Source organism: Lissotriton helveticus, chromosome 3_1 (genome assembly GCF_964261635.1).
Source record: "Lissotriton helveticus chromosome 3_1, aLisHel1.1, whole genome shotgun sequence".
Taxonomy (NCBI): domain Eukaryota; kingdom Metazoa; phylum Chordata; class Amphibia; order Caudata; family Salamandridae; genus Lissotriton; species Lissotriton helveticus.
Window position 1 is genome coordinate 387,256,592 of NC_136061.1, and position 24,560 is coordinate 387,281,151.

Below are 24,560 nucleotides of genomic sequence, written 5' to 3' on the forward strand. Positions count from 1 at the left end.
CTGTGTGAGTACAGAAACCCTGCAACAAAAGTAATTAATAAACTAGTGACGTGAGTCAACAGACGGACCGGTATGTTTTTTCCTTTCGTACAGGTCAGTTTTATTAAGTTGAAATAACGCCCAGTACTGGCATTTGTGTTCTTTATATTTTATCTTGGTATGTATGAAGGTTTGATAGTTGTTTTTTACATGTGGGACTGAATTGGGTATTTTGCTATCTGATTTTAATAACCCATTATGTGGTCAATATTTATGTACTGAAGATGATCTATGTGATTTAATACAATCTTTATATATTTGTACAGAAATGTCCTTGGTCTGTCCTGGGGGGCATTGTGCTATTTATTAAATGACCTCCTAGTTAGGCATATGATTGAATGTTTATAGGCAGGTTTTTCCTTTGACTTGTTATGTATTTTCCCCGACAACCTGCCTGCTAATCAAATAGGGGGTCCCACTTCTATTTAGGATTTGCTTCACAGCCCTGTGCTGTGTTTTTTGTTTTGTTGCGAACTGTCCTGGATAACTGCTATCTTGTCTGTGTCTGTAATGTCTGTTTTGATCACACATTATTGTTAGAGAGATTCTTTTCACCTTCTGATTTCTTGTGCACTGATTTATCTTTGTTTCCTTTTTTGTATTTTATGCAATTGGTCCCCAATCTTTCCATCATGGAGAGCATTAAAGCATTCGGATTTTCCAATTTAGATTTTGCCAGAATTATTGGCGCTTCACCTGGCAGGGATAAACAGTTCACCTTATCCAAGGGTCTAGAGGGTGAATGGACTAAACTTCCCAACCTACGTAAAAAATCCAAACTAACCGACCTCCATGCCCATTTTATGTTAGATTATCTCAAGGCAGGAACCATCCCCATTGGTTTAAGGGTTCGCAACATCCCTGGTCCTTTCGTAGAGATCAGACAGTCCCTGGAGAAATGGGCCCTTATTTCCAACAGGTGCTCCAGGGACTGGATGATGCTCATTATAGAAACTGCCAGGGAGGTGATTGCTATACTTGCTAAGGAGATTGAAGAGTTGGAGGAAAAGCTGAAACGGGACAATTCTGTCGAACTGGGTAAGCGAAAATTGGAGGAAATTAGAGCGGAACTTGAATCGTTCTCGGACTATCTTTTGAAAAGGAAAACTGAGAAGTTTAGAAAAGATATTCGCTTATTTTCCCATGAACGCGCTTATCCGTATCTAACTGCCAATTATTATAGCAATATGGAAGATCAGAATCCCCGAGGATTTACCCCTAGATGGGGCAACCAGCAGGTTACTACTTTCTCAGACATAACCGACTCAGAGGGTGAGGGATCTAACAGCTATGATTCCAACTATGACCCCAATTATAACCCGAGCTTTCAAGCCAGACAGGAACCCTTCGAGCGACCAGCCCAATCGAACCGTTTTTTAGGCAATCGCAGAGGGAACTCCCGACCGAGAACCCGGAACCCCCATCAGAGGAACTACCATCAGGGTCAGGGCCAACCCCAAATGTATATCTAAACCAGACAACATCAGTACGGGAAAACATTAAAAATATTCCGGTATTCACTCTCTCCAAGGCGGATATTGATCCTGGAACGGTTTGTTTGCTATCTAGGGGATTGTCTTTTGTCCCTACGACCAACTTTAGTAAGTTTGAGTTTTTGAGAGACCTTCATCTATTTTTTCGTAATATCAGGCTGAAGAAATTTTTCCTCAACAGGCCCCCCATAGAAGCCTTGGAAAATAGGTCGGGTCTTAAACCCCCCTCTGATTTTACCCCTTCTCTTGAAGATATTGGAAGTGAGGTTGGTATCTTAGAAAAGGCAGTCTCTTCCAAAATTAACAAGATTCTCAAATATGTTCCAAAACCCCCTTCTAATCTACCTAGCAGTGAAGAGATGACTAACTTCCTTGAAGTCAAACAAACTTCTAACTATCAAGCCCTGTGATAAAGGCGGGGGAATCGTGATTTTCGATTCCCCCTCTTATATGGAAAAAATTAATGATCTTTTATCATCTCCTGATCATTACAAAAGAATCACAAAGAATCCGGAACTTGCTCTGAAACGTCGCATTCTACGGATGGTTGAGAATGCAGGTGATATGGACTATATTTGTCAGAAGGAAGCTGAATTTCTAACTCCCAGCTTCACCCGGATGCCCATTAACTATGGGGTCCCAAACACCCATAAGAACATCTCTGACCCCCCCCCCCACCTCAGGCCCATTGTATCGACCATTGGATCGGCAACCTAACCCCTCTCCAAATACATTGAGCGATTCTTAAAACCTTTGGTCACTGATTTGGAATCATTTGTAAAGGACACTGGCCATTTCTTCGCCAAGGTTGAGGGAACTACTTACCTGGAAGATAGAGAACTCCTGATCACCCTAGACCTGGAATCTCTACACACAAATATACTGCAGGAAGGGGCCCTCAGGGTGGTGGAGGACATTCTATCATCCAAGCCTGAGATCAGTAATGCACCTTTCATCATTAAATGTCTCGAAGTGGTGCTTGGCGAGAACTACTTCGAGTTCAACAATTGTTTTTTCCAACATATCCAGGGATTAAACATGGGGGCAGCATGTGCACATAGTATAGCGTGTCTATACATGGGGCACTTTGAACTCATTAACATCTATAATGAGATGGCACCCTTCAATGAAAATGTTCGGGCTTGGACCCGGTTCATTGATGACATCTTTTTTACATGGAAGGGGGACCTTGATTTTCTTAATGAGTTCATCTTATGGATCAATGCTGCGGACAACAATCTGAAGTTTATTGCCCACTCAAGCAATAACAGGATTGAATTCCTTGACATTTGGATTGAACATCGTAATAGTGAGATCTATGTATCCTATTTACTAAACCTACTGCCAGGAACACCCTTTTGCAGTATGGTAGTTTCCATCCTCGCTGCCAGAGGGATGGTATTCCGTTTAGTCAATTTCTCCGGATTCTGAGAAATTGTTCGGATATTAAAGATTTCCTTTGTCAAGCCGATATCCTCAAAGAAAAACGGACACTTCGCGGCTATCCGCGTAAATTGATCAGAGACTCCTTCAAACGTGCTAGATACTTTAACAGAGAGTCCATGTTTGAACCAAAAGAGAGAGAAGCCTTGGATAAAATTGTGCGAGTCATCAGACATTCTAACCTGAACCACAAAATAAGACAGGCTGTCAACTCATGTTGGTACCTCCTGAATTTGGGCAATGACAAAGAGCATCTTCCAAGACCAAGCTTTGCCTTCAGGAGGAACAAGAATCTGAAGAAGAACCATCTAGTGAGAGGAAAACTCCAGGAACCACAGGAATCATCTCAGACGTCGATTTGTGGTGTGGGTCCTGTCAGGGGCAACCATCGTTGTGGCAATTGCCAAGCGTGTTCATATACCCTCATTGGGGAAACCATCATCACCCCGTCGCGCACCATCATTCTGACCAAAATGACCAATTGCCGTACTGCAAATGTGGTATACATTATCTTATGTCCATGTGACCTCCCATATGTTGGTGAAACTGGACGAGAGGTTCGCTTAAGAATAGGGAACACAGGTCTTATATTCGAACTAACAGATCTTGTGCCCCATTGGCAGAAAAATAACCACTCTGAGAAAGACCTTAAGTGGTGTATATTGGAGAAAATCCAAGTCTATCCAGGCATTAACACCCACCTCTATGTGCAAGAAAAGAGAGATCTTTTGGATCTTTCTCTTGAGCTCGGTTGAAAGGGGACTTAATGAAGAGTGCCCATGGGCTAATGCCATTCTGTAACGGGAACCCCCCCCCGGCTGGGGGGAGATGGCCCCTGTAATCATTTATTCCCATCTTGGCAGGATGGCCTTTTTCCTTCTGGATAGCTTTATGTCTCTGTACTTTTGAGCGTGTTGATGATCCTGTTATGCTCTTTTGCGTCCGATCAGACTTTTGTCTTGTGTTAAAAAAATTTTTTTTTGATATTTTGTTGTATTTTTCTTTTGGAATTCTTCGGGAATATTGTTTGGCGTTATCTTGGTTGTGGCTTAAATCGGCTTAATAAATATATGTGCTACGGTACCCTCTAGGCAGCCTGCTTTGTGCGCTGCCACCTGTTGAGTACATAAACTGATCTTGCCGTGTTGAATTATTTTCTTTTTGGCATTCGGGTTTCATATAACTATTCCAATACCACCACATATGTCCCTCTTCATGAATATAATGTATGTCATAAGATGGCCGCCCGGTATGCCTGAATACTTGCTCGTATTTGTCGCTAGTACCTTTTTTATCTCCGACCTCACCGACGCCATCCTACGTTCCATCACGCACTTTTGTGATATTTAAATTGGACGTCTATAGAGGTCCGCTTATCTGCGTTTTGGCTACGGGAATCTACGATTGAAATTGGACCGTTGGCGGGAGTATTCATCTCTACGATATCCTTTATACCCTACTACGGTAAGTCGAGGCACACGATGGGGACCTTAACATTAGCTAACGTGCTATAACTTAGTTGTAACCTCGGGTGGCCCCGTAGTAACGGTCGAAGGGGCCCACACGTATGAGTCTCCTGCCCCGGTTAATATTGTGTTGTTGGAGGGAGCTTTTAGTGGGGATATAAATATATTGAAACTACCCGACCTGATGGGCATGTCTCGGGTGCCTGATATAATTATTTGTTAGAACAGCTTATTATTGGGGATCCGGGTGCGAGAATTTCTGCGAGATGCCAACTCGGGCCTATTGTGGTCCTTTTAGAACTTGTTCCATTCACCATCCCTAATGCAGTTATCTGCCCCTGAACATTGGCGCTTCCCCCGTGGGCTATTTCTCTTTTAATGTATGTAACCACCCCTGATGGGCCCGCGTATGTCATTGGTAGACTTTATCCTGCCCCCCTACACCCCTCACGTGAGCTTACCCCCCACCAGCTCTCTCTTGATCCTCGGGAATGCAGTTCTGTTTGTGAAACCCGTGTAAATTGAGATTACAGTTAGTGTCCGCTGATTGGGCACACTGCAGAATACTTTCAAGGGTGTATGTAATTTTTCTGCAGATACTCGATACTGCACTTTGGGCCTAGCAGACTCTGGGAACGCTCCTCCAGCTCTTTGCCCCTAGCCATCAAGCTGTATCCACCGGACATCCGATTGCAGGATACATTAACCATAAGTGTGATTTAACAATCCTAGTGGCTCATGCACTCTGGTAAGTATCACTATCATCGAACATGGAGCTAATGGAATGAGACCTTAGTAGTCTCCTATGTTCTCAGGGAATTTCAGCCCGCTAGAATAACATTTATGTTTTCTACAGAGTGGCTCTGAAGTAGCAACTAAGGCGCATGTGGTTATGCGACCCGCGGAGGGCCTATCTCCTCCTGATATGTGGCATATCTCCTCTGTGAATTGGTACGACATCCTCTCTTAGGTCCGTCTATAATATTTCTAGCTTGTCTTTGCCACGGGGTTATGGTACAACACTTTATTTTGTAACCCTGTTTATTAATCACTTGTCTTTTTGGCATGCAACTATATCTGGTCTTTTCTTTCTGAAATGGACTCTATTTGCCCATGTTCCCCCTGGTCCTACTCTTATCCACACTTCGTTCATCCGACACGGGTATTTTTCGGACTTTTTATACTTCACTCTTTCATGTCTATTCTATATCATGGGTGTCTTCATCATTTGGTTGAGCTAATATGTTGTTCTCCATTATGTGTAATTGTGCAGTTTATTCCAGGCTGATTGTGTTTTTCTGAAATTAGATCAAGTATTCCTTTTATGCTCCCTGGACAGTTGTGTCTTTTGAATTAACTGATAAGCAAACTTTGTATTAGTCTTGATGTTGGAGAGTATATTTTCTCCGCATATTTTGTGTCCCACTTGATTTGTACATCTCCGCCCTGATGAAGGTGTAGCCCCAGCTGGAGCCACACACCGAAACGCGCGTTGGCGTTTTTCCACTGGGGATATTGCGACTGATCTCTCTTCCAACTCCCCAATGATTTGTCTTCATTTGTAACATCCTGATCAGCCTGAGGCTGTTATGTACTTTTGATATGTTGTGTGTATGCGATATGGTTTGTATGCTATCTTGGTATGTATGACGGTTTGATAGTTGTTTTTTAACATGTGGGACAGTATTGAGTATTTTGCTATCTGATTTCAATAACCAATTAGGTGGTCTGATATTTATGTACTGAAGATGATCTATGTGATTTAATAAAATCTTTATATATTGGTACAGAAATGTCCTTGGTCTGTCCTGGGGGGCATTGTGCTACTTATTAAATGACCTCCTAGTGAGGCATATGATTGAATGTTTATAGGCAGGTTTTTCCTTTAACTTGTTATGTATTTTCCCCGCCAACCTGCCTGCTAATCAAATAGGGGGTCCCCCTTCTATTTAGGATTTGTTCCTGTTCAACATTAAGGGTGTACATATTAGTCAATGTGAGTTCTGTGTGATTTATCATAACATGGATTTTGAAAATTCTATCCATATGAGGAGTCAGACAGAAAGATATATAAACAGAGTCTTGCCTCTTACAAGATACTGATTTTCAATGCTAAGAAAAACTTTTTTGCAAATCATATCAATTTAGCAAACAATTTGTCAATAGAAATCTTTAAAACTGTATCATTTCTGGTCTCCCCCCGTCCAGCAAAAATCGAGTCAAATCAGGAACTATGCGAGGACATCGCAAGGTTCTTCCTGAATAAGGTGGGTCACTTTTTGTCATTTAACCTCTCAATTTCCGTAGAGCCTGAGGTCCTGCCGGGAAGAATAAGGCCAACTAATGACCCCCCCAATGTCTTTGACAAATTTGCCAATATCTCATTAACGGATACTAAGAAACTCCTCAAGGCAGCGAGATCAGGTTCCCCCCTTTGATCCCTGCTCGTCTCGGTGATAAACCTCGCCTGACTCTCGTTGCCCTTACACTCACCTCCCTTTTTAGTGCAATTTTTGAAATAGGGCATTTCCCAAAACAGTGGAAATTCGCTTCGTTACTACCCCTGTTAAAGACGCCAAATCTTGATCCCAAAGTTCCAAATAACTTCCGACCGATTTCCCGACTTCCGCTACCAGCGAAAATAATTGAGAAGGCAATGAATGTGCAACTCAGTGCCTTCCTACGTGATAACCAAGTGTTGGACCCTACGCAATACGGTTTTAGAGAAGGTCACAGCACCGAGTCAGCACTAATCAAACACACAGAAGAGATTAGGGAAGTCCTGGATAAGGGAGGGATGGCCGCCCTGGTGCTGCTCACCTGTCGGCAGCCTTTGATACGGTCCATCATGACTTACTGAAGGATCGTTTGTCGGCATGTCGGGTTCAAGGGAAAGCCTGGAAGCTCCTAAAATGATTTCTATCTGGGCATTTACAAATAGTCGCGCTGGATAAATTTCACTCCAAACCTTTTTCCCTGCCCTTCGCTTAGCCACCTACTTTTCAATGTGTACGTCTTATCAATTGACTGACTGATCAGCTCATTTGGTTTTAACCTAACATCCTACGCTGATGACACACAGATCGTCGTGTCGCTGCGGCCAGGTCAGGGATCTGAACTAGATATTCAGTTCCACAACTGTATGGTAGCTGTGGAAGGTTGGATGACACAAAACTGCCTAAAATTAAATTCAGGCGAGACAGACGTCATCCTCTTTGGGAATTATGACAATTTTTGGACCCCTAATCTGAAGCCAATAACAATGGGCACTCTTCCTACACCATCAAGGAAGGTAAAAAACTTGGGCATCATGATTGATGACAAACTTAATTTCGGTGACCAGATCAATACAATGTCATCTGCCACCTTCCATGTGCTTAGGATGATCCCAAAAAAAATTCCCCTTTTTGCTGGCTGACTGCCAGCAAACAGTGGTCATGGCGCTTGTCCTGTCTAGTCTCGATTATTGTAAAGCCCTCTTCTGAGCCTACAGGAACGCTTCATGCACCAACTCCAACTGCTGCAAAACGCCGCAGCAAGGTTGTTGTCAGGTAAACCCAAATTGCACCCATTTCCAAGGAAATTAGTAAACTTCAATGGTTGCCGGTCAGGAAACAGGTGCGCTTTAAAGCCCTGTGTACAGTTTTTATGGCTCTTCAATGCATAGGCCCTGAGTATCTGAAAAAGAATATTCAATGGCACTGGCCGAAAAGGACTCTGGGTTCCATGGAAGCCAATTTGGTGAGAGTACCACTTACAAAAAAAGCCTCCTGGGGTGGAAGAAGCTTTGTCTTGCGCGCTGCAAATGCTTGGAACGGCCTTCCTTTTTACTTGAGAAACAGCACAGACCTCCTGACATTTAGTTAGAGTCTAAAGACCTGGCCTTTTAACCTGTAATAGAAGTCTACAGTTTCTTTACACAAGGGATAATTACTAGCGCCAGGACACCTCTGGGTAACAGCTGCACTTTATAAGTTCCTATAACATAACATAACTCCAAGTGTTGAGAATTGAACATTATGGCAACCACTGTTGTCTTTGTGTTCCCAGAGGCCCACAGCCGAGTCGGATAGCTTGTATTTTTCATTATAATTTGACCCCGTCTTAGGAGGGGAGTCTCCTGCATAAAAAAGTGACATCTGAATCTTGTTGCCCCAAATACCTCCACACCACTCATCGTTTCACTGGGCAGGATTCTTTTTAAACAGAACCTGGGGTTTCCCATTTGGACCTGGCACACAATCAGACCATGATATTACAATTCTTTTTTTGATGGATGTTAACATTGGAATAGGCTATAGCTTCATTAGTGTGTCAGCTTGGGAGCTGGACCTCTGGTCATTGTGTTCCTCTTTCATGCTCGAGCCAAAAAGCATTAGAAACTCAGTTTGGAAACTGTACAGAGATGGTCTGAGTTCCCACTAGGGCTGCCTGTGGATGTCGCTGTGGCATTTGTTGTGGTTTCTATTGGACTCAGGGAGGTTTCACCAGCCATAAAAATGTCTGTTAAGTAGTTCATCCATTCCTGTTTACATAGTCGCAAAATTTGCTTTGAGACGCTTCATTCAGTATAATGTATAATGTTGAACAGTTCTGTCACTCACATCCCGTGGCTGAAACATGTTGGTCTCCTCGCAGCTATTTGTGTGAACTGCGATTACGTTGTTATACTGTTCTTGTTTTTAAAGAGGAAGGGGCTAACTCCTATTAAAATCGTTTTTGTTAAGTTCCTATCCTTTTTTAATCACCACTTATTCGTTTTTGCACTGCACTTTCCCATCATATCAACATCATGTGGTAGTACCGAGTGATTGTGGGTCGCTACCCCGAACTGGCTATGAGGGTATGCTGGTCTCAATGATCAAGAGACAATACCTGATAAGGATTACCAAATGAGAATATTGATCCATACAAGACCTTTGATGGGAATCCTTAACCAGGGGTGACTTACGCTTACTGGTGCTTCACCTTTGGTGATATGGTCTGTTAGTTCTACGGTGTTTGTCCTGGTGTACAATTGACATGGGTACAACAATATAGAATCACTATTGGTTTTCTTTAATAGACCCCTAAGTTTGTTGTTTATTAGCTTAGTTCCAATGGGGGATAATACTTAGGCTTGGTCTCTAAACATCCCTCTAGCCCTGTGATAGTGCTTGGTTTCTTCATTTTTAGAGCAGCGGACAGCTGCGGGCTTTAAAGTTGGATCACACGAAAGGTGGTCTTTTCCATTCTAATAATAAGAATTGTTCTTCACTCTAGCATAGTCCCACAGTCCTCCCCTTTTTGCCTTTCCCTGCCTATTGATTAGCTATAATGGCTGAACGTCACGGTTTAGCCTATGATGACGCAATGTACCACTCTATCTTAGACAATATGCCGAGTATTTTAGAAACACTGCCCACACCGACAGTTATTACGACTGATGACTGGACTAAAGTCTTAACTTTAAAAAAAATCGCACTCTCGCACTCAGACTCATGGGATCATCATGGCAGAATATATGAGAGCTAGTTGCGCACCTCCGGGGCTCATAGTCACTAATGCTCCACGACTCTTTCTTAACGACAAACCATTCCTGAAGGATTGGTCAATGATTGCCTGGCGCTGCACCCGTGACTGGCTTATACTTATCATCAGTACAGCCAAACGGGTAGCAGACGCAATTCTGGTCCAAATACAAGTTCTGGAGGGACAAATAAAGGCAACTGTCACCGCCAATTTAAAAAAACACAAAGATGAATCTGACAAAACTAACAAAGATTTTGCTGACTCTATACTTCAGACCAAGCTAGAGAAATTTAAAAAAGATCTAGCCAAGTTTAGTTTAGAAACGGTCTATCCCTACACCAGTGACAACTACAAAGCCCCAGACTTCAACAAGCGAGGGAGAGCGTATGGATCCAATTATTCTGGATCCAGCTCGGATACAGGGAGTGACTCTGAGGCCAATAATCAGCAACCCAACTTCGGAACTAATCGAGGCAGAGGAGGCAGATATCAAAATCATAGGGGTCAATACAACATGCCAGGTCAACCTTGGTGGCCTCCGGGCCCTTGGGGCTACCCAGGCAATTTTCAGCCACCGATGGCCCCTTTTTCCGGGTTTCCTAACTTTAATAATCAGCCTTTTTTGGCGCGTGGCCCCAGACGGTCACGGGGCAAAAGAAGACCGACACAAGGACAACCTCAGGTCCAATGGGAGGATAACACAGGCCCCCACGCAGGAACTCGGAGTCATACGAGAAGGAGTGCCCAAGAACAGTAGCAACACCTGACACTAGTTTGGTAGTCAACTTAAGTCAAAGGACTTTAACAGACATGGAAGAAGTCTTGTTGAATAAAGGCCTAGGGTTTGTCACGACAGACGAGGGTGATCCATTCATACTCCAAACTGAACTAGCCCAGTTTTTCCGAAAACGTAGGCTTCATTACTTCTTTAAGAACGGGAATACCGAGGAATCAGAACATGATAGAGACACCAATACTGGCTTGAGGATTAAATCCACTTTCTCACCTCCAGCACACGCCATACCACCTCAAATACTTACATTTGAATTGGCAGTCAAAAACGACATAGAACAAATACAATACTGTTCGAGACCCAATTACAACAACCTTTCCACTGCTGAAAGACAGGCTCTAAAAACTTTGACCCAAGATGGGACTATAATTGTGAAGCCCGCTGATAAAGGGGGCTCCATTGTCGTCCAGGATATAGACGCATACAGGACTGAGTGTCTCCTCCAACTGAGCAATATCAATGCATATCGACCTTTGACTACCGATCCCACCCCCAGACTGATGAGTGAGATCAAAGTACTGGTTGAAGAGGCCTTAGGTGAGGGTTGGATTACCCCCGTAGAGGCACAATTTCTACAGGCTAAGCATCCGACTATGCCCTATTTTTACACCTTACCAAAGGTGCACAAACCCCAGAGACCACCACCGGGCAGGCCCATAATCTCTGGCCAGGGGTCACTTTTAGAACCCCTCTCTGCTTTTGCCGATTTTTTCCTCAAACCGTTGGTTCATAAAATGCCTACCTTTCTCAAGGACACCACCGATGTCCTCAGAGTAATCCCTGAAATAGCCTTTGATCGAGAGACTGACTATCTAGTCTCTCTAGATGTAGAGTCATTATACACCTCCATTCCCCAGGATGCCACGCTGGACACCATCAGGTGCATCCTGGAGGAATCGGAATTGGACTCCATCACTCCAGTTCCTTTCATCATGGCCTTGGCTACCATGGCGATGAAAGAGAATTTTTTCATGTATGAGGACCAGATATACCATCAAGTCTCTGGGACGAGCATGGGCAGCATTTTTGCCCCTTCCCTAGCGAATCTATATGTTCATGAGTTCGAACAAACCATAGTATTGCATCCCACCAATCCTTTCTTTTCATCAATAATTTGGTGGAAAAGATACATCGATGACATTCTTATGGTCTGGAGAGGGACAAATGAATCGGCCCTCTGTTTCCAACAATGGCTCAATAATCAAAACAACTACCTTCGCTTCACTATGGAAATGAGCAAAGATAGGCTCCCCTTTCTGGACCTTTCAATCTACAGTACCGAGACTGGCTTAGAGAGCGAACTATATCGCAAGCCTATGGCTAGAAATTCGCTCCTTTTGTACGAAAGCCAACACCCAAAGTCCCTGCGGGATAATCTGCCCTTTGGACAGTTCCTCCGTGTCCGACGGAACTGCTCTACTCCTGAAACTTTTAAAAACCATGCAGAGGACTTATCTAAGCAACTGACCGCAAGACACTACCCCAAAAAACTGGTACAGCGTTCATGTAAACGAGCAGCGAAAAACCACCGAGCTGCACTTCTTGAACCTCGCATAGTGAAACCACCCTTGGATCGCCTGACTCTAGTGAGCACTTTCAACACCAAGTCCAACTATGTTCAGGGAGTCATTAAGAAACACTGGCGTATTCTGAACAGTGGCAGAGACAAGATTGCACTTCCGCTCTTTGCCTTCAAACGTTCTAAAAACTTAAGAGACCATTTGGTACACACCCGCCCCAAAGCCACGCCCAGGAGAGAGTTAGGCACACTATGGGACCTACCTCCTGTAACGGGTCACCATCCCTGCGGAGGTTGTTCTGTTTGTCCACTGACCTCCAGGATCACAAGTGTGGATATTGGCACTGATCGGCCGTGGGTACTTCGACAGTTTTCCAACTGCAATAGTACAAACCTTATCTACCTCATAACGTGTACGTGCAACGAACGATATGTAGGTATGACCACGAGAAAGGTGCGCGTGAGAATGCAAGAGCATAGAAGTACTTTTCGGTGCAGGAAAGATATTTCGAGACCCACGAAACACTTCATAACACATAACCATACAGAAACTGACTTCAAGTGGCATGTGTTGGAAAAACCCTTTATTCCACCGCACGTGAGTGATGTGTCGAGATTTTTGTTCCTGCGTGAACAAAAATGGGTTTTTAAATTGGGCACAGATAAACGAGGATTGAACGATGATATACCCTGGCTCAGTCTATCATAATGTTACATAAAGTTTGGCGAAAGAGTAGTGACCAACTTTTTGAGCCTGCACTGGTTTGGCCTGAATAAATATGTTGACTAATTCTTTTATGCACACCACTGGAAAAGAGCAAGTTTTTAAAGATCACTTATTCTATGCCACTTTTGTGCCCATGAGCTCTCTAGTTATTACTTTGAATTACACAACTTAATTGGGGTGCCTCTATAAGGGTTCTAGATAGTTTTGTGGGTCACTTTGTTATCATGCGGCATGAAGAGCAAACCTCCCTCTAGTAATACCTTTCAAATTGTATTTTTACTCGTAATATCTTTCAAATTGTATTTCTACTCGTGCGACTTTTGCCTAGGGTGATTTTGTCTTCTATAATTGGTCGAACACCGGAGAGAGCAGGCAGAAACACACTGACAGGGCCGCTTTCGGATTTGAACTACCGACGTCACGTAAATGACGTCATCCGGTAGTTCTTTCCCTCAGCCCGAGACTCTGCCACAGAGGGCGGAAGACGAAATCAACAGACTACACTGGCTAGAGGCGTGACATCACCTGGTAGTTCTCCCCCGGGTAGCCTCGCGAGACTACGTGCGCAAGTCTGCCAAACAAACGCGGGGGAGACCGAGTTAAACACCGTCCCCCTCCACTGCTAGTAAACAACTCCTGATATCAGCATTTGACGATAGTTAATCATGAACCTGACCCATGCTAGCCCTTCGGAACAGGACCTCCCGAGCTGGTTCCCGATTGGTTGGTTGGGATAACAGTCTGGTGAAATGGGAGCCACGTAAGACATCCGGTGCCTCCCACTGACTCAGCAACAGTCTGAGACAACGACGGACAGGTAGGAGCCCCTTTCCACCGTCCTTAATGCAATATCTGTGTTTCCATTTGTCTTGTGTCTTCTTAAATTAGCGGTAGAAACGCTAAAATTGATTTGAATTATAGTTTACAATAGAATGGTGAGTAGGTTGAATTGGGAACCAGTGGGCAGATGCTATTGAGCTCCATAGATTGAAGACCTTGGTACTTCGTTTTCTTGTACACTGCCAGAGCAGATCTAAGGTTGATCCCTCTGTTCCTTGTCCTTACGAAGTCGGCTTTTGTCCTTGTAGAGCGGGGTCTCACATATCCTGAGCCAGGTCCAGGAAGAGGTGAGGTCCACTCCCCGGGTATTTTGGGTGAGTAAATGAATGTTTGAGTTTTTTGTACTTATTTAGACACTTTACACCTCTTGTAACAGACCATGATATCTGATTGTGATTCATCTGTACGTTTGTTCCCTACATACAGTATTAAGTCAACCAGGTACCGAAGAGAGGAGTTTATACAGATGAAGGAATATCATATCCTTTACTGTTGTTCACTTGTGTGTTTTTTTGTATAGTTTTTCACACTTTACTCACTTTGAATCAGTAGCATATATATAGAACAGAGACCCTGACGAAAGCCTAGGTAACCATCCCGTGGCTGAAACATGTTGGTCTCCTCGCAGCTATTTGTGTGAACTGCGATTACGTGGTTATACTGTTCTTGTTTTTAAAGAGGAAGGGGCTAACTCCTATTAAATTAAAATCGTTTTTGTTAAGTTCCTATCCTTTTTTAATCACCACTTATTCGTTTTTGCACTGCACTTTCCCATCATATCAACATCATGTGGTAGTACCGAGTGATTGTGGGTCGCTACCCCGAACTGGCTATCAGGGTATGCTGGTCTCAATGATCAAGAGACACAATACCTGATAAGGATTACCAAATGAGAATATTGATCCATACAAGACCTTTGATGGGAATCCTTAACCAGGGGTGACTTACGCTTACTGGTGCTTCACCTTTGGTGATATGGTCGGTTAGTTCTACGGTGTTTGTCCTGGTGTACAATTGACATGGGTACAACAATATAGAATCACTATTGGTTTTCTTTAATAGACCCCTAAGTTTGTTGTTTATTAGCTTAGTTCCAATGGGGGATAATACTTAGGCTTGGTCTCTAAACATCCCTCTAGCCCTGTGATAGTGCTTGGTTTCTTCACTCACTTAGACATGTCCTCCCCCTAACTCGCTTCTTTCAGATTGTGAATGCAAATATTCTTGCACCCGTATCTGTTCTCAAAATCCTCACACTTAGAGAAACCTGTCTGAGCCTGACCGTGGTATGTGATGGTTGGAGCAGTTTGTTTTGAGTCTGTTGTGTTTTGAATATAAGTTTCTGCCTGATCCAAGGAAATAGTTCACGAGTTGCAAATCTGTTAATTTCACTACATCTTTTCTTAGGTCTAGAAAGACCTTCCTGAAACAATTTCTCTATGTTGCATTTCATTTCCTGGAGGCATGATTTCAGGACCTCCTTTGTCAGCAGCGGGGATGCAATCGCCCGTCTCTTTTTGAGTATTTTCTGTGGCACATATACACATATATTTTATTTTATTTTTAGTGTAGAAGTTCATGCGTACAACTGTATGAATTTGTTCACATGATGTATAATGCCTCTAAGAAAGAAACCAAACAAAACAACTGATCATTGCAGTAACAGAGAACTTCTGTCATGATTGACTGGCTGTCTGCTACAAGTGCATGGCGTACATTGGTCCTCTGTCACTATCGAGTGGATTCAATTACAACAACAGAATTAGGTACAGCAACAAATAAATTAAAGTGCATGTGTTCTGTCACTGCCATTACACACATAGGCGTGGTGATCCAAGAGAAGATACCACCACCACTATGGGCTCTCACGCATAAAACCAAAACTCTACTACAAATGTTACACTACAATTCGGCACTCTTACAACAAAGCAGACTCCACTGAGTTTCATGGTACCCGTCCGCTAATCTCCTTCAACAACAGGAATGCCTCATTTTATTTTTTATTAGAGAAAAATGCTGTCCATTTGTGCATGTTTTGGGGGTCTGGAAGAGGTAGGAGCGGATACTCAGATGCATTTGTCTAAAAAAAACACTGTTTTTTTTTATAACAACAATTCTGCCTTTTTGTTTGATCTACTAATAGTCAAGACAGCATTGATTTTATTAATGTTTTAATTTTTCTGCTTTCGATTCGATTCAAATTTTAATTAAAATCCAGACCAGTATGTTAAAATACTGTTCAGGAAGCAAACCTATTATAGGCATCAGCAAGGGAATGTCAGAAAAATGCAACAAAAAGAATACACACCTACAGTTTAGGGTAGTCTATTTCGCACAACTGTCAGTAGACCCAGAGCTCTCAAGTTTTGAAAATTATTTTGATTGCTAATTAGCATAACTGATGACATCACAGGAATGGAGGTCTAACAAGTAACACTAAGAAAGAAGTGACACATAGTAAATGATGAAAAGATGTCAAAACAAACAAAATAACACCAAAACCAGTTGTGCCAATTGTCACATATTCAGGGTTATGCTTACAGTGAGAAAGAGATTAGTCGGGGTAGATTGGTGACTACCACAAGTAGTAAAGTCACTATTATGTTTGATCCAGTCAAAGGTTTCAATAATTTAAATCAGAGCACAATCGCTGGTAGCTAGACTTAACTTAAAGAAAATTGGAAAACATTTAATAATACCAAAACAGTTAAAGAGTTGAAAAGACATCCAAATAAAAATCTCACTCCACTTTATCAAGATAAAAAAAATTTAATAAACAAAATCACATCATAATGATAAAAACAGGGAAACAGAGACATTAATTTTTAAAGATTTAAGTGCAAAATAACACCAAAAGGCAAATAGTAGTCAATAGTCACAGTAAATAGAGCCCTAGGTGCTATTTGAGGCAGACCGCAAAGGAGCGCGGGTCAGATACACAAAGTAGATTGGCCGCACTATGGCTTGGAAGTATTGTATTGCAATTGCATTTATATAGCGCTTACTACCCCTGTCAAGGCGTCGAAGCGCTTTTTCGGTGAGTAGCACGCTACTCCGGGACCCATAGAGAATTAGTGTTGAATTAGTATAGTGAAACATGAAAGTAATTTTAAGTGGTGGATAGGTTAGTCAGGTATTTGGATTCGGAAGGATAGCAGAAGGATAGAAGAGGAAAAAAGGTTTGTATTACATAGCGCTTGTTACCCCCGATGGGTGTTGAAGCGCTTTTTTTTTGTTGGGTGAGTATCACGTAACTCCGGAAACCCATAAAGGATTAGTGGTGAATTAGTATGGTGAAATATGAAAGTAATTTGAGTGGTGGATATTAGTCAGTTATTTGGAGTGAGAAGGACAGCGGAGGGATAGAAGGGGAAGAAAGGTTTCCATTCATATAGCACCTGTTCCGGAGTAGCACGCTACTCCGGAACCCATAATGGATTAGTGTTGAAAATTAGTATAGTGAAACATGAAGTAATTTGAGTGGTGGATATGGTATTCAGTTATTTGGATAGAGAAGGGTAAGTGGCGTGGTAGAAGAGGGAAAGAGGTTTGTATTTATATAGCGCTTGCTACACCGTTGGGGTTTTGAAGCGCTTTTTGGGCGAGTAGCAAGCTACTCTGGAACCCATAAGGATTAGTGTTGAATTAGTACAGTGAAACATGAAAGTAATTTGAATGGGGGATATGTTTTTAAGTTATTTGGATTGAGAAGGGTTGGGGAGGGGTAGAAAAGGGAAAAAGGTTTCCATTCATATAGCGCTTTATTGGCGAGTAGCATGCTACTCTGGAACCCATAAAGGATTAATGGTTAATTAGTATTGTGGAATATCGAATTTGAGAAGTGAACATGTTAGGCTGTTATTTTGATTGAAAAGGATAGTGGAGGGACTGAAAAGTGAAGGTTTTGATATATATTTTTTTTTAGGTCATAGCACTAGGAGGAGACTTTTGGAGGAGTAAAAAGGGGTTTTGGAGGGGAAGAGTTTAGAAAGGTTTATTTTGGGGGGGGGATCGGTATAGTAAAAGAGGTGTCAGATGACGCAAGGTGGGGTAGAGTAGGAGAGAGTATAGAGAGGGTTATTTTGGGGGTCATAGTATTGGTATGGGGTTTGGGATGAAAGTGGATGTAGAGGATATATTGATAGATGAATAGGGTGAGAGAGGGGGTTGTGCATTGGAAAGAGTAGTAGAAAGAAGTTGGAGATGAGTCAGACAGTTGGGCTATAAGATATATTGAGAGAAGTATAGGCTGAAAATAGGGTATGGCATTGGAAAGGCTAAATTAGAAGAAAGTGATAAATATATAGATCCATAAGTATATTGAAAGTATATAGATGCACAAAGATGTTAAATATATGTAGATTAAAGATATTGATAGAGGTACAGGATGGGAAATAGGGTAGTGCATTAGACATGCTTTTTCAGGAGAAAAGTAACAAACACACAGATCTAAGTACATGGAAGGTACATAGATGCACAATCAAAGCAAGTACTTGTAGACCAAATATGATTGTTCCACGCCGGATAAACGTGAAATTCAATACTATGCCATGCAACTGTTAGTCGTATACTTTTCGCAGTGGGTCCCCTTGAGACTCTGGAGAGTAAGTTTTGAAAAAGATACCAAACTTCTTTTCACCCCTAACAACCATAGGGCTACACTTCTAAGGTCCTAAGAGCACTTAGAGATTCTCGTTGTGTTCGAAAGAGGGCAGCAACAAAGAACAGGTGCCACTGGTCAGGTGGGATTCTTCACAGGAATGCCTTGTTCAGCTTTACGCTCCTGAAGCCCCCCAAGGGAATCTGCCTTATGATTCTTGGAGACTTTTCTGTCATTGGATTTCAAGTGGAACGGTTCACACCTCCTCAGGTCCTACTCACAGGTCACAGATGCCAAGTGCAGCTTGTTCACAGCACTTGGAATCCTTTTGCAAGTCTAGCAGTGTTCTGGGTAAGGCTGGCTGAGGATTCAGCTTTGTAGCATTCAACAGTCTGTGAATGGGGTATACCCTAAATCACACCTAGTTCCTCTCTGACCGACGGAGTAAAGTTTCGAGCCCTAACTGACCCACATTTGCCGCAGTTCCCGTGTACCAGAATGCAAAAAGGGCCAAAATGCAAGGCGTCAGAGCAAATCCAAGTTGACAAATGTATTCGGCCACACTACACTTGGGTTCTGAGGCTGGAGGTGTGAGTGAGTAGCGTTCAATGGTAAGGGGAGAGGAGTTGGCCTAACGGCTAGGGCGCTCGACCTCGGACCTGGGGATCTGGGTTCGAGTCTCAGTAACGACGTCAAAAAAAACTCCAGTGATTCTGGGCAAATCACTTAATCTCCCCGTGCCTAAAATTAAAGTAACTGGAAACGTAAAATGTAACGTAACGAGAAAATATGTAAAGCGCTCTGGGACCTGATTCGGTTCGGGTCTAGTTCGCGCTATATAAAACTCTGCAAAAAAAAACACCCTAGTGCTGTCCCACATCGAACACAAAATTCAATTTTGAAGCAAGTAATGTACCCACAACAACCCCAGAGACAGAATTTTGGTAGGACAAAGGTAAGGCCTTGCAGCAACTAGATAGGGGGATACAAAATAATTATTCTACCACCCTGTTCTCTCCCTTTCAAGTGAAGTGAGCAAAGGGTTTACACAAGGCTAAACAGATCTGTGAAGCAGGATTTGATACCGTGGTGTCAACAGAATGCATACAGCCCACATCTTGCGTATTCTATTGCACTCAGCGGATATAGAATATATATATATAACATTGAAGTACCAAGTAGGTGAAACAAAGAAGTGATGGTGGATTCTGGGCTTTGTGGTCCGAATACTACAATGTAAGACAATTGGAAAACTGTGCAGTGATGGGATACGACTATAATGAAAATACTTGATTTTCAAAGGATTTTCCTTATATAAATAATAAAAAAATACTTACTGTGACTACATGACAGAGAAAGCCAAGTGCATTTATGTTAAAACACCAACTGCCGCTTTAATTGAACTGGTGGACATCAGTCCTTCTTCAATGTTTTTAGTTACGTTTTAAAAAGCTAACGAACCCATCAAGAGAAAACTGTGCATATGATTAAGCCTCGTGGGAGGTTAAAAGCGTCATGCTGCTTCTGTCTCCAATAAACATCTGAAATAATGCTACAGCATGCTGGAGTGGCCTGTTTCATGTTGCAAAGAGTAGCATGTGTTTTGTGGATATATATCAAAACAAAACCCTTTCAGGCATAGAGTGACGCATAAATTATGCAAAAAAGAAGGAGAGAACTCTGGGTAGGTCTCAGTTTAGGTGGAAAGCAGCTCCTGTTAGAGCACTCTCAACACCAGCGACACTCTAGATCTGCTCACCTCAAATGTCTGTTTTTCTATCAAAGTTTTTAAGCATAGGATTAGACAGTGCTATCCATGCCAAGATAGAAAATGACAAAGTCTTTCGCCATTTAAACAGCAAAGTCTTTAAGCATAGGACTAGTACAGTGCAGTCCTTGCCGAGCTGTCAAATAACAAAAGCCATGTATCACTCCAGGCACAATATTACAGCTTTGAATTGGTAAAATACCAACTCAAGCCAACCTGAAATGAATAAAAGCAACCCCTGACACAGTGTTTCGCTCTAATTAGAGCTCTTCAGAGAGGTATAGCTTTGTCCAGACACAAGGGAGCACCCAGTATTAAGTCAAAACAAAACCCTTTCAGGCATAGAGTGACGCATAAATTATGCAAAAAAGAAGGAGAGAACTCTGGGTAGGTCTCAGTTTAGGTGGAAAGCAGCTCCTGTTAGAGCACTCTCAACACCAGCGACACTCTAGATCTGCTCACCTCAAATGTCTGTTTTTTGATAGAAATATATATATACACACACACACACACATATACACTGGCAGCGCGCCCCGGCGTTGCCCGGGGCAGAAGGGGGCTGGGGTCAGCATTTTCGGTTTTTGTGCAGTCCCGGCCGGCCCCCCGCCCGCCCAGACATTGCCTAGACCGCCTCCCGCTTCCCGCCCCCCGCTACAAAACCTACAAAAAGGTGACATACTAAAATTCAAAAGGGAAGTTTATTTACCTGTCAAATGGCTATTTTAGCAGGTCACAACACAGGTTTAAACTGCAAAGATGAAGTTATAATAGTAGGCCTGTTGTCATGTTTTGTCACAGTAGTGGATGGATGGATGGATGGAGTGATGAAACTTTTCAGACACTCACCCGAATCACAGATCGGAGTTGAATCCATCATTGTTCTTTAGCTCACTTTGCCACCTCAGTTCAGACCCGGCTATAGGCAAATATGCCTTCACCCTGTGCCTCATGGGAACAATCCAGCCTGAATTGCCAAGCCAGGTCCTTCCTAAACCGGAAACAAGCATCCTGTGACCGGTTTCGGGTTAACACCCCTCATCAGCCAGGCTAGCTTGAATCCAGTGGTAAAGTGAGCAAGGGACCCACGTCTGGGCATACCCTGCCAACATAGGGCGAACAAATAAAACACAAGGAGATGATGGACGGAGAGCTGAAACTTTTCAGACACTAACCCCCAGTCACAGATCTGGGTTTAATCCATCATCGTTCTTTAGCTGTCACGGAAAAAAAGGCTTCTCAAATGTAGCAAACCCAAAACACGATTTGGTAACCTGTTACCGAATCACAATTTGGGTTTGCGATTCGGTATTAGGAAGGGGCGTCCTTTCCTAATAACGAATCACATCGGTATGTAAGAATGTTTTGGGACCGTAAATGGGGTCGCAAAGCATTGGCATATTACCAGTTACTTCAAGTAGGTGGTAATAAATGCATTTTTTAAAAGAGCAGCCAGTGGTCTCACAGACCACTGCCTACTCTTAAAAAAGAAAAGTTTTCATTTTACTTGTTTGAATGCAACCTGTTTTCATTTAAGGAAAACGGCCTGCATTTAAAAAAAATGATTGCTTTATTTAAAGGCAATAACGAGCATGGTGGTCTGCTGACTCCACCAGGCCACCATCCCAGTGATTTTTGCAATCTCTAGGGTGTCGCAAATTGCATCCTACCTATTTAATATTCATGAGGTAGGTCATTTGCAACCCCTTATGAATCGCAGAAAGTGTACTACACAATTTCATGCATGCCGTTATACAATTCCCTAATTGCGAATCGCAATACTTTTTTTGATACATCTGGCCCACTGTTATTTACAACATCAATAGCTCAAACGCGAGCCAACTGTGAGACTTATTGCAGTGCAAATTCTTGTTTTAGCATAGAATTAAACAATGCTCAAATAATAAATTTTTCGCAGTTGCAACACTTTGTCCCAAGTAAGTCTATGTTCTTTTACTAACCACCATTGTTTGCCCTCCGATTGTCAGGTTGCACGCAGCGATTTCTGGGACTGTTTTGTCTTCAGGATTCGTGCATCAGTATGGGCATAACTTCTTTGACATCTGTTGGGGGCAGGCAGCAATGAACGAATGGCGCACTCTGCATTTACAAAAGTAAGCATGTGCGCTGCTCGGCCATTCAGCGCATGCGCAACGAGGCCTTCGTTGTGCCACTGAAGGTACTTCCGTGTATTCTGCTGCTCGGAGTCCGATTCCTGCAGCTTAGGGAATCTGACAAAGCTAACAGCAAGCTCCCAGTGCTGTAAGAGCTCCTGTAGCCCTTGAAGCGGTACAAAAGGGGGTGGTAATGGACGGAGCATCTGAACCAATCAAACACTCACACCCAGTCAAAAGATCTGGGTTTAATCCATCACCGTTCTTTAGTTCACTCAGCCACCCCAGTTCAGACTTGGCTATATGCAAGTCAGTCTGACCCTGTGCCTCATGGGAACAGTCCAGCCCGAACTGCCAAGCCATGCCTTCCCTGGACCGGAAACAAGCTTCCGAGGACCGGTTTCTGGCATTACAGCCGTCTTCAGCCCGGCTTGCTTGAATCCAGTGGCAAAGTGAGCAAGGGACTCACGTCTGAGCATACCCTGCCACACTTATGGCGGCCAAAAGCGGTACAAAAGGGGGTGGTAATGGACGGAGCATCTGAACCAATCAAACACTCACACCCAGTCAAAAGATCTGGGTTTAATCCATCACCGTTCTTTAGCCCACTCTGCCACCCCAGTTCAGACATGCCCTTGAAGGCAGTGATGCTGGAACAATTTCCAGACTGGAGGCGCTGCCATCAATGTTACAACACTGAACGCATAGGGATTCTGAAAAATCTAAGTATCACACAAAGAACAAGTATCGCAAATAATACTCACTCATCAGGAGAGTGGTAAGGGAGTAATATGTAACTGCGGAGCATTTAGGCGCACACTGTTACAAATATATTTATAAAGCATGGTGTGGTTGCGTACTATCATTTAGAAACTGCACATTTTCGATTGAAATAATCACTAAATTTGCAGACATACAGTTTTACTAATAAAACTATATAGTGCACAAATTATATATTGTGGAAATCAGGTTTAAGCAAATATTTATCATTTGTGCAGTATCAAATAAAGTTTCTAGATCTGTTTTGAGCATCTTATAATTGTTGTTTCAATCTTACTTCAGTATTAGAAAAAAGTGCTTCATTTGTACTTTTCCAACGATTTCTAATGAAATATTTGTACAGTTCATTTATAGGTATTTTAAGTTTGTTGCACGTTTTAGAAGAAGACAACATCCTGAAGCCTATCCTTCTACACTGGCAAGATTGCCACATTGTTCACTTTAGAAAATCCTCATACTTTCCATTAAGAAAAAGAAAAACACCAGACTCCATGTAAAAAGAAAAAGCAGCAGTTGCCAGAAGACTAGACTGACATTTGACCTCTGCATTAACACACAGCAAATGTGACAAGAAAGAGTTGAAGAAGTAGTTGGGTGCCACCCCACCTCTGGGTCCCTGTCCACTGCACCGAGTGCACCACTGGTAGCTATGCCCCTGCATAGGTACCTAAACATTTGCAGCCTTTCTTGATTCAACTGTAACCTCCATACCTCAGGCAATCTTACCGCCTTCCCTTAGAGAGTTATTACAATGATCAAATGGGCTAATTAGTTACCATAACCTGGGATATTTTGCTTTTTGTTTCGCGTGATAGTGTCACTCAAAGTAATGAAATGTCACACATAAGTATACTGAAAACTTGGCAACTATACAAAATTCTACTCGCTGCATGCGCTGCAAAGCCTGTTGAGTGAGTCTCATTCGCATTGATGACAGAGACTAAGGTGATGTCTCCCTAGCTCTTTCGTTACACCCACTGCTCCCAATTCGCTTTCTGAAATCGCATTTTGTTTACTCCGTTGACAGTCCATGCCCAGATCACCATTCAACATAAAGCATTTCTTACCTCTGTTCTCCCGCTCCAAGCTTCTCTTCCTGCGGTGCTTCCCTGCCTTGTGTTGCTTATTCTGTTGCTTCAGAGCACCGGGTCGGTGCGGTTGCTGTTCCCCAGACACCATTTTCAGTCAAAAGAACTAACATAGTTCCAGGACAGGATGCGCAGGAAAACACGTGCACGGAAAGCACTTCCGGGTCACAGACGATCGAGCCCAGAACTGCGCCAGAGTGTCCAACCTGTTTGATCATAGAGATGGCATTCACAGCGAGGAGCGGCTACATGGCCGAGGCTCGTTAATGAATGTGTGTGTGTGTGTGTGTGTATTTAGAATATTTAGGACGCTACATACAAACGCTGCTTTGGAAACATTTCTTCGACGAAGCCACAGTCGGTGGTTAATTGTGAAAATATT

The 24,560-nt window shown here is 42.8% G+C and overlaps 1 protein-coding gene across 1 annotated transcript in view; it reads right to left on the reverse strand.

The window, feature by feature from the left end:
- TSR1 (TSR1 ribosome maturation factor) overlaps nucleotides 1–24,343 on the reverse strand; it is a 181,931-nt gene extending 157,588 nt beyond the window's left edge. The window contains exon 1 of the mRNA XM_078680132.1: nucleotides 24,158–24,343. Coding sequence (XP_078536258.1) covers nucleotides 24,158–24,269 — 112 coding nt within the window. The 5' untranslated portion in view covers nucleotides 24,270–24,343. The remainder of the gene's footprint in view (nucleotides 1–24,157) is intronic.
- Between the last annotated feature and the right edge of the window lie 217 nt (nucleotides 24,344–24,560).